The sequence below is a fragment of the Oryx dammah genome, unplaced genomic scaffold, assembly GCF_014754425.2.
Source record: "Oryx dammah isolate SB20612 unplaced genomic scaffold, SCBI_Odam_1.1 HiC_scaffold_26, whole genome shotgun sequence".
Lineage (NCBI taxonomy): Eukaryota > Metazoa > Chordata > Mammalia > Artiodactyla > Bovidae > Oryx > Oryx dammah.
This window is the reverse complement of record NW_024070210.1, coordinates 86549649-86561239: the sequence shown is the minus strand read 5'-3', so window position 1 is coordinate 86561239 and position 11591 is coordinate 86549649. Positions and strand designations below refer to the sequence as shown.

The 11591-nt window shown below is 44.7% G+C and overlaps 1 protein-coding gene across 1 annotated transcript in view; it reads left to right on the top strand.

The window, feature by feature from the left end:
* LOC120852518 (IQ domain-containing protein H-like) overlaps positions 1–11591 on the top strand; it is a 112832-nt gene that overhangs the window by 46296 nt on the left and 54945 nt on the right. Inside the window, 2 exon segments of the mRNA XM_040225798.1 lie at positions 5139–5259; positions 10185–10471. Of these exon segments, the coding sequence (XP_040081732.1) occupies positions 5139–5259; positions 10185–10471 (408 nt within the window).

Genomic DNA, 11591 nt, shown 5'->3' with positions numbered 1-11591 from the left:
CACACACACACACACACACACACACACACACACACACACACACACACAAACACATACATATACACACTGCAAGGGTAAAATGTGGGGGGAACAATCGTTTTCTGTCTTCAATCTCGTGTTGAAAATCACCCCATAACAGAATCTGATAACTCAGCATGTGACCTTACACAAGCCTCTTCACTCTAGGGGCCTCAGCTCCCCATTTGAAAAGCACGGGGAATAATCCTGTGCTCGCCTGCCTCAGAGTGTTGGTGTCAGGACCAAAGGAGATAATGAATGTGAGCCTGCTGTAACAAGAGAAAGTATTTTATGAACACTGTTCTGAGGATTCACATGAATTTTGGGGTTGTGTAGCATGGTTTTATATGTCTGTGGCTGTGGGCATCAGTGTGTACTTAAGTTTACTCTGAATAGAATAAACCCAAGTAGCTACAGATCTTCCCTTATCAGCATCTGCCCTTAAAGTTGTGATAATTATGTTTGAGCAGAACAGAAACTCTCTCCAAGCCGAGAACTCACATCTGACATCTCTTCAATGGAGCTAAGGCCATTCTTAGTATAATCCTTCTATTTCCTATCAGATGCTTTCAAAATACAGAAATAAATTGAACAGTTAATACCCCCACCCCATTATTCCTCTGTATACCTTTTAGAGAGTTCCTTGTGGCCCCAAGCTGCCTCCATGTCCCTAGCATCCCCTATCGAGTGTTACCCTCCCAGGGCCTTCAGCTGTGTGCTTCTCACAATGGGACATGATTTCCACAGCAGACTTTCCTCTAGGAAGTTTACCCCTTTGCTGTACACAATACAAACGCTGTGGATCAAGGTGGGATGGCTGGCTTTGTAGGCAGAGGTAGTGCAGGCAGCCTGACACCGTGTCCAGATGCCTCTCTCAAGCCACAGCCTTACGAGTTAATTATTGGCCCTCACATAGCATGTTGCATCTGAAGTGATACTTTATAAATGTCACCTTATTTATCTTCCCATTGTTCCTCAGAGGCCGGGAATCTCATAAAATCCACCCAGGAAGAATTGGTTCTTAAGCAGTCATCCCCGCCAGGTGGTTCCTGGGCAGCAAGGTGGGAGCCTGTTGCAAGGGTTCCCATTTTCCTGTATCCTGTAACTTCAGCTGCTTGGGGCCAGGCCCCTGTGTTTATTGCAGCCACACATATTGGGTGTTCCCTGTGCTGAGCACCGGGAGCCTGCCCACAAAGCCAGTGACCACGCCCCTGAGGAGCCCCCAGAAGCTGGAGAACATGAAAGACGGCCCCCCTTGAGAGCAGAGAAGGCTTCCTGGAGGAGGAGTGACCGGAACTAACTCAGAGAGGGTGTGAAGGAGTCACCCAGAGGAGGGAGTGGAAGAAGGAAGGCAGAAGAAAGAGACTGCGCCAGGGCAGTTTGGGGCAAGGCTAGAAGACAGAGAGAAGACAGGCTGCTTTAGGAATCCGAGGTCAGGCCACAGAGGGCCTTTGTGTGTGGTACTGAAGAGTTCTGACTCAAGTGGATAGGGATCTAGTTTTGAGACGTAGGCTTCCCTCGTAGCTCAGTTGGTAAAGAATCCGCCTGCAATGCAGGAGACCCCGGTTCGATTCCTGGGTCAGGAAGATCCCCTGGAGAAGGGATAGGCTACCCACTCCAGTATTCTTGGGCTTCACTTGTGGCTCAGCTGGTAAAGAATCCGCCTGCAGTGTGGGAGACCTGGGTTGGATCCCTGGGTTGGGAAGATCCCCCAGTTGGGAAGATCCCTGGAGAAGGGAAAGGCTACCCACTCCAGTATCCTGTCCTGGAGAATTCCATAGACTCTATAGCCCCATGGGGTCACAGACAGTCGGACACCACTGAGCAACTTTCACTTTCACTTTTGAGACAGGTGGAAAAGCTTTCATCTATCTCACCTCCATCTCTAGTCTCCCCCCACCACAACACATAAACACTTTTTTCCTTAGTTAAGTTAGATCTGACATTCTCTAATATTTTTCCTCAATTTTTTTTCTTGTGGTAAGATACCCATAAAATAAAAATTTACCATCTTAACCATTTTTAAGTCTACAGTTCAATGGTATTAACTACCTCCACAATGTTGTGTAACCATCACCACCACCCAGCTCCAGAACTCTTTTTCTGTCTTAAAAAACCAAACCTCCATACCCATTAAACACTAACTCCCCACTCCCTGTCCCCCTGACAACCACCATCCCACTTACAGTCTCAGTGATTTCAACTCCTTTAAGTACCTGCCATTTCTTGCATGAATGAATGAATAAGTGAATTATTTCTCTTGGGCTGACGTGATGTGATAGCAGAGAGCATTTCAACACCTTTAATCAGGGAAGGACAAAAAGTAAGTCTCCACTGTCCTGGTAGAGGGTCTGCCCTACATGGGTTCCTTCCTTGACACTCAGTTTCATAAGCAGAGTGGGAACCCACAGCCGTGTTTCATTGTCCCACCTTTGGGGCACTGCATGAATCACTGACAATTGGTCTTTTTTGATAGAGGAGAGTAGTTTTAACAGAGACAATTATAAAGTAAGAAGAAAGATGGGTTTGGAGGACAATGTTCAAAGAAGGAAACGAGAAGTGGTCCAGGTTGTTGGAACTGCATGTTTTGTGTGCTTGTTTATGATTTAAATGCAGGGCCTTGGGGAGACAAGGTTATTAATGTACAGTAAAGGGCAGAGAAAACATCAGTTGTGCAGGATACAAAGTGCTTGGCTTTGACAGCAATTTCCCTCCTGAGGCAGAGGCTCGCTGTGTGAGCCGGCTTCCCCAGCCCTTCTTAACGTCCTGGACTGTGCAGGAGGCATCCTGAATGGGGGTGAGCAGCGGCACTCTCCCTTCCTCGTGGCACTTTGGTTTTGTATGTCAAGCACTTACTAAACTGACTGATGAGAGTCTCCCACCAGGATTTTCTAGATATTTCAGACATTATTCAGGTTACTGGGACCTGCCCAAAGTGTACGCTCAGATATTTGTCTTCCATTGTAGATTTTCAGAGGGCCCTCAACCCAGAATGAGCCAGATGTTCCAAGGAGCTGAGGGGAGGGGAAGGACAATCACTTTTTAATGGTGCAGAAATTGAAAATAAATGGCTATGCAGATTATTTCTAAGATTCCTTCCCGCTCCACTCACCAAAGCTGATTCTTTCTGATTCTTCCAAATAACTGATGACCACTCACAGATGAGAAATTTCCCCAGCAACCCAGAACAAGCCTGAGTTTTTCTTGTCAATGTCCCCCATTTTGAATATGAATTCTGCCTATCAGATGTCTAGTGCCTAAAGCTGCTCTTCTGAGAGAAATGAAATCTGAAGAGATGGCTTTTATCTAAAAAATTTTAGTTAGTCTAAGACTTTGCAAAAAAAAAACAAAAAAATTGTCCTCACAAACCAAGTCTCTTTATGTCAGAAACCAAGTCTCTTTATGTCAGAAACCCCAGTTTTTTTATTCATTAGAGGGTTTCCTACTGTTTTCACCTTGGGGTGGGGGCCAGCCTCACCTCACGTCTAGTCAGATGAGGCTGTGACCTACTGCGGAACATCAGGTGATTGAGAACCACACCGCTCCCCACCTCACTCTCCCAACCTGACCTCCCTCCCCACCTCTTTCTCCTGACCCAACCTCCTGAAATCCCACCTCACTCTTCCAACCTGACCTCATGAAATCTCACCTCTACGGCCTCAGCTGTGGTTTCAGGCTTTGATCCCACAGTTACATGGAGGTCCCCCTACCAGGGGGAAAGGGCACGGCTTAAAGAGATAAAGGTGACTGAGAAAGACTCTGCCAACTCCATGATCTCTCTCAGGGTCAGCTCTGTTACTGTTATAAGATAAAAAAAAATTTTTTTCCTTTTGTGTAAAATACTGTTTTCCGTTCTCTTACTTTCAGACTTTGTGTGTTTTTAGTTTTGAAGTGCGTCTCTAGGAAGCAGCATATATATGGGTTACTCTTTTAGTGTCTGTGGGCTTCCCTGATGACTCAGATGGTAAAGAATCCACCTGCAATGTGGGAGAGCTGGGTTTGATCCTTGGGTTGGGAAGGTTCTCTGGAGGAGGGCATGACAACACACTCCAGTATTCTTGCCGAGAGAATACCCACGGACAGAGGAGCTTGGCAGGCTACAGTCCATGAGGTCACAAAGAGTTGGACATGACTGAGCGAGGTGGGGAGGGAGGTTGCTGCTGCTGCTGCTAAGTCGCTTCAGTCGTGTCCGACTCTGTACGACCCCATAGACAGCAGCCCACCAGGCTCCCCCGTCCCTGGGATTCTCCAGGCAAGAACCCTGGAGTGGGTTGCCGTTTCCTTCTCCAATGCATGAAAGGGAAAGTGAAAGTGAAGTCGCTCAGTCGTGCCTGACTCTTAGCGACCCCATGGATGCAGCCCACCAGGCTCCTCCATCCATGGGATTTTCCAGGCAAGAACACTGGAGTGGGTTGCCATTTCCTTCTCCAATGCATGAAAGGGAAAAGTGAAGTCACTCAGTCATATCTGACTCTTCACGACCCCATGGACTGCAGCCCACCAGGCTCCTCCGCCCATGGGATTTTCCAGGCAAGAGTACTGGAGCGGGGTGCCATTGGAAGTTGGGTCCTACTATATAGCACAGGGAACTATATTCAATATCCTGTGATAAATCATAATGGAAACAAATATAAAAAGATATAAAACCAAGTCACTTTGCTACATAGAAGAAATTAACATGTAAATCAACTATACTCCAATAAAAATTTTTAATAAAAAAAAATTCCAGTGTGATGAAACTGAGGGAGAAGGTTGTGAACCCTGCCTTTCACACAATGAGAAACTGAGGCCCAGAGTGAGGAGACACAGTGTCCAAGGACATGCCATTGGTCAGGCTGCTGTGGGTCTGAAACTGGGTTTACCTGACTCCCAGGCAGAAGGCTGCCTTTGGAGACAACAGGCATGATTAGTGGCAATATTTTGGGGCCAAATCACTTTGAGGTATGAAAATTGAAATGGCTGGAAAAAATAGAGAAAATTTTCAAAATGGCTTTCTGACTCTGGGTAAACAGTAACCACATTTTTTTTGCCTGTTGGAGGCCTGGTTTTTAATCACTCCACAAGCAGTTTTCATTTCTGCAGTAAAATTGCTTGTGGTTCTATTTAATTTGTTTCTGCAGGAGCCAGCTTTGGTGAAGATCTCCGAGGAGCTGGCAGGCATTTTAGCACAGCACGCACAGCCAGTCAATGAGAAACGGTTCCCAACATGGAGGAAATTCCTGCAAACATTTCTCAGTCAAGGTAAATAAGACTGTAAAGCTTCTATTGAGGTTTGGTCTGCACAACCTTGCATTCTAGTTTTGGGTAAACCTGGGGCCAGTATGAATACCTAGAAACTCTTGCATTGGTTTAGAAAAGTGCTCCTCCAAACAGATTTTTCTTTGAAACTTTGCCTAAATATTTATCCTGCACTCAGCCTCTTAAGTAAACAGTAACTGAGCAGGCCAGGCATGCCATGCGTAGCTCGAGATTCTGACCATATTTTGGCACCACAGACTTCTCCTGAGAAGTAGGCTTTGGAATCAGACAACCTGAGTTTGGATCTCATCCTTGACCTTGAGCAAAGTTCTTAAACCCTCGGAGGCCCAGTTTCCTCACCTACTTACAGGGTTGTTGACAGGATTCAATGAAATACATATATGAAGGTTTCTACCACGGAGCCTGACTCAAAATAATTCTTCAAGAAATGTGAGTTTCTCCTTCCATTTTCTAGGAGAGAAGAAATGGTCTCACTTCCAGTTCTGAAGTTAGACCTTGTAAATAAAAACCCAGTATAGTCTTGGAGCCCAAAGTGATTTTGGAGCCCCATGGAGCAGATGGTGACTGCTTCCATGAAATGAAAAGACACTTACTATTGGAAGAAAAGCTATGACCAACCCAGACAGCATATTTAAAAAGCAGAGACATTACTTTACCAACAAAGGTCCATCTAGACAAAGCTATGGTTTTTCCACTAGTCATGTATGGATGTTGGACTATAAAGAAAGCTGAGCACCAAAGAATGATGCTTTTGAACTGTGGTGTTGGAGAAGACTCTTGAGAGTCCCTTGGACTTCAAAGAGATCCAACCAGTCCATCCTAAAGGAAATCAGTCCTGAATATTCATTAGAAGGACTGATGCTGAAGCTGAAACTCCAATACTTTGGCCACCTGATGTGAAAAACCGACTCATTGGGAAAGACCCTGATGCTGGGAAAGATTGAAGGTGGGAAGAGAAGGGGTCAACAGAGGATGAGATGGTTGGATGGCATCACTGATACAATGGACATGAGTTTACGTAGTCTCCAGGAGTTGGAGATGGACAGGGGATCCTGGGGTGCTGCAGTCCTTGGGGTCACAAAGAGTCAGACATGACTGAGTGACTGAACTGACTGATAGTCCTGGATCAAAACCCCTGACTTCTCAATTTTCTGATGATGTTAGGAGGTCAGTGGATGAGGGAATGAATGGAGCAGTTGTGGAGGTCCTGTGGGAATGCTACAACACATTGCCCCTCACTCTTTAGGAGGTAACAGTATAAGGTGGATATTCTTATATGCTTACCACATACATAAGAGAAGGCTAGGATACAGACCACAGAAGCTATCTTTCCACTCTATTCACCACTGTCAAATGATAACATGTAACATAAATATATAATAATATCATAATAATAGGGCTTCCCAGGTGACACTAGTGGTTAAGAACCTTTCCGCCAGTGCAGGAGATGTAAGAGACATGGGTTTGATCCCTGGGTTGGGAAGATCCCCTGGAAGAGGGAACAGCAGCCTGCTCCAGTATTCTTCCCTGGAGAATCCCATGGACAGGGGAGCCTGGCAGGCGACAGTCCATAGAGTCGCATGGAGTAGGACACGACTGAAGCCACATAGCATGCATGCACGCACATCATAATAATATCAGATGATACGAGCAGCAGCAGCAACAACCCAATGGCGAGAACAGCACAGTGGAAACAACATAATCAGCACAGTCTGTGCTTACCATGAGCTCCTCGTGGCATGTGAGGCAAGTGAGTTCTTAGTTCCCTGACTAAGGATCGAACCCATGCCCCCTGCAATGGAAGCATGGAGTCTTAACCACTAGACCACCAGGGAAGTCCTTAGGCTCTATTCTAAGCACACCTATATTAATTTCTTTAACCCTCCTAACAGCCCTGTGAGGTGGGTACCATTATCACCCTCACTTCACAGAGAAGGAAACTGAGGTACAAAAGATTAAGTAACTCTCCTCAAATCACTCTGTGAATACTTAACAGAGCCAATAAACGGCTACCCCTGTGCTACTCCAGGAGTCTTGGCCAGAGACAATGGGTACATTTACCAAGGAATACCTCTTAGCTCAGGGTATGAGATCGTATAGAAAAAGAAAGATCTATTGGGCGTTGCAACACACTGCAAGGCAGAGTGGGGTGGAAGGGCATAGTAAACTCACTGTTAATGAAATATTTAGATCAGACAGCCCACAGTCTAACAAGAATGCTGAGAAAGGATTCTTCACTGGTGCGGGGAGAAGCAGAGGGCAGTTATACTGTACAATCTCTAGTGTCTTCTCAATATTAATTTCTGTGATTCTACAAATTTCCACATAAACCCACTACCAGAAAAGTAAAACTAAGAGTCAACCCTGTGCATAAATGGGAGAAAATAAAGTAGGTAGGCACACCAGGTGTACCTGACTTGACTTCCATGACTCAGACGGTAAAAAATCTGCCTGTAGGGAGGGAGACCAGAGTTCGATCCCTGGGTTGAGAAGATCCCCTGGAGAAGGGAATGGCAGCCCACTCCAGTATTCTTGCCAAGAGAATCCCATGGACAGAGGAACTTGACAGGCTACAGTCCATAGGAGTCTCAAAGAGTGAGACCTAATACTCTCTGAGCAACTAACACTTTCATAACAAAACATGGTTAAGAATAAAGGATTTTTTTCAAGTTATGAGGGGAAGACCCTGAAGATCTCAGATTCATACATGACAGGATGTTAGGAAGTTTGAAGGTCTTCCAAGGTCAGTCTGCAAACCTTCCTCTAGCCTATTTATTTTCATGTGAGCTTTGTAGATTAGAAAGGGTTTCTATCTCACATGAGCTGTACAACCACAGGCTTAGGCTTTGTCTCAGCCTCCATCATTTCTATCCTTTCTTCCTCTATTTCAGCCGTGTTGTAAGCGTAATACTTATTTATAGGAGGAAGAACAAGCTTTATTGAGACACTTTGATAGACAAAGAAACAGGCTTAACGATAGGAAGTGACTGGGACAAAATCACACAAGTGCGTGGTGAGTGGAAACGCAGTTAGAGCCCACAATTCTAGCATGTCTCAGAAATCTGGTTCTGGGGAGTCATGTGTTTTCAAACCTATTCCCAGCTCTGAGCCCAGAGCCTACATAAAATGATTACTGACTGAGCAAGGCTGCCCACCCAGATTTCCTGACCCTAAGGCTACCATCTCCTGCCATCTTCCCCGTGGCCTGTTTCCATTTCATTTCTCCTCTCTGAAATGTACTTATAGATTTGACTTCTACATTGTCAAAGCGTTATAGCAAAGGCAATACATTTTTTAAAAGGGGGATTAATTACTTCAAAAGGAAAAAAAGTAACACTGAAGAGACTGTGGTCCTAATACTGAGAAGACAATACAAATAAGCTACTCTGAAGGAAAATAACCTTGTTAACTATAAAGGACGAGTGTTTTCACTGGAACATCATCTTTCAAAATGTAGGTGATAGTGAAAGCCACAAAGTCTTCTGAATCAGAGAGACTCAATAGGTTTTTTGCTTGTTTTTGTGCATTGTGTTATTATTGTTTTGTTACTTTTACCTTGCTAAACCTCCAGCAACCAGTATTTAGGTACAGCACACACTCGAAAACCTCATTTAAAGAAAAGCATATCTCAAACCAACCAAGAAGATGAATTAGCTTTTCTTCTGAAACTCAGTTTTCTTTAGGACCAGCTTTAACCACATTTATAGACATTTAAGGAAAGAGTGTTTTATATAAAGTAACAGATGGCTGCATTTGAGACATTTTTAAATCTCAGGATTTAACCATATATGCTGTTCAAAGCCTGTGAGCATAGGTCACCTCCCAGCAAATTCCCAAAATACACGTCAAATTTATCTTAATACTGTTGGGCTCCAGAGGCTGCCTTGTCTAGGAACACTTTTAAATTATGTTATCTAATTCTTCACAAATAATATTCTTTTTTTTTTCTCTAAAAGGGATATATACAGTAAGATTTACAGGTTAGGCCTAAAGACAGAAAATAGGACCATGTAAATTTTGTGGGCAGGCTTCCCAGGTGGTGCAACGGTAAAGAATCTGCCTGCCGATACAGGGGATGCGGGTTTGACCCCTGGGTTGGGAAGATCCCCTGGAGTAGGAAATAGCAGCCCCACTCCAGTATTCTTGCCTGGAGAATCCCATGGACAGAGGAGCCTGGCGGGCTCCAGTCCATGTGTTTGCAGAGTCAATTTAGTTTAGCACCTAAACAACAAATTTGCCTCTGTGATTTTTGCTATTCAGAGCAGAAGGTGAAGTAAGATAAATTATAAAGCTCCCATTATCAGCACGGAGCAAGCTTACCTGTTTCTCAAGAATGGCAGCATTTTCTGGCTCCATATTTTAAAACAAACCAGCTATATGTAGAAGTCCTTTGGCTGACATAATGGTCAGTATTCTCTTATGTCTGATAAAAGCTCTAACCTGTCAGAACTTGAAAAAGCAGAGAAGTTGAACAGGAAGCGCAGTGGTCCTCAAGGTACAAACTGTGGCCTTTGGGCAATTAACTCCCCCTGAGAGATTTGCTATAGACCTCAGGTTCATCATTTAGAATGAATGGGCATAGGCTTGATATCTTCCTAGTGTCTTCCTAGTTAGGATCAAAACCACCACTCACTGAGTCCAACTACACACCAAGCATTGGACTAAATACTGTAGATCACAAAGATTCACAACAGTCTGGTGAGATAGGTCTTACTATGCTGATTTTAGAAATGATGGAAAGGAAATTTATAGAATTGAAGCTACTTGCCCAAAGTCTCACAAGACATGGCAGATGCAGGCTCTGAGCCTGAGTCCCTCTGCCAAAGCCTGAGTTTTTTCCTCTTGCTCTTAATGGGCACAGTCCACGCGAGTGTGTCCTTTTACCCACTCCATGCTATTCCCCCCAGGAGGCGTGATTGAAGCGTACCCACCTTCAGAGAGTATTACCAACGTGACGGTGGACATGCTGATAGAACCCAATGGAGAAATCAGGCTGCTGTCAACAGGGGACCAGTTTCATGCTGAAGGCCCATTCATCTCCTCCGGGACCACCGTTCCTCAGACCTCAGTGGATCCCCAAGTTCTCAGTTCTTTGTGCCTTCAAATTGGAAAGGCTTGTAAAATGAAAAACGTGATTGGTCACTTTTCCATAGACCTGGTGACTTTTATTGATCCGAGCACCATGGAACAGCAGGTGAGTCGACTTGATGCCATGTGAAATACTGAACTATGTAAAGACTCCAGTACCATCCATGCTCATCCAACAGGGACCGTGAGGGAGCCTCCAAGATTCGCTGCTCTTCTGATGAGCTGATTGTATATGGTCCATGCTAGTGTGGGTGAGATCGTACTTTATGGCTGTAAAGATGGGACCAGTGTTACCAAGCAAAGGGTTCATTGCCCAAAGGGCACAGAAGCCAATACTATGGCACAGCTTTTGAGAAAAGATTTTATTTTGAGGTCAGCTGGCAGGAGACAGGAGGTATGGCTCACATCTGCATCTTCCCTGATCTGGGGTTTGGTTGGTAAAAGCATTGGGGCAAGTTTTCACTGAAGGGCTTTGGGACTCAGCCATTTATGATGAGGTGTGGTTAAGGAGACTTTAACACCAGCTCTTCTGGGACAGCAGACCCGTCGCTTCAGAAAGGGCTCCAGCAATCAGGCTCCAGTCTTCTCCCGGTCCTTTGGTTCTGTGGAAGGAGAAACTTTGCTTTTGGGTGTTGTCTGAGGTCAAAATTTTCTCCTCTGTGCATATTTTGGCTGTATGACTTGTGGTTTTGTTCTCTTGTCTCTGAAAAACAACTCAGTTTCTTGTTAGAAGCAGTATAGGTCCAGTTTCAGGCTAGTTCTGCCAATACCCCAGGGTCTCCTCATTCAGTACAGCTGGAGTTTAAATCGCTGCAACTTATCCTGATGGGGTCTGAGTGCTGCCCATTAATGCTCTGTCTGTATCTTATCATGAGACTATTCCATGACATCCAGGGCGGGAACCTTTCTAGAATCTGTTCTTAAACAGAGAGTCAGTCACTAGCAAAGAGGTAACAGTTCTTGTTTCTGTCCCCTTTTCTTATCAGTAGTTCAACGGCAACTTAGGTGGTCAATTTTTTCTTCTTAAAAATTGATTGGAAAATACGCATAAATATAAGAAGGCCTAAATACTAATATAATGAACCAAGACCACCTCCAGTCCTGTGTACTCCTTGTCAGTCCCCCTCACATGGCCCTTCCTCCTCCCAGAGGTATCCATCCTCTTGTAATTGGGACTTTTATTCCTTCCTGTATCTTTATGCTTTCTAGTGCACATAAATGTTACT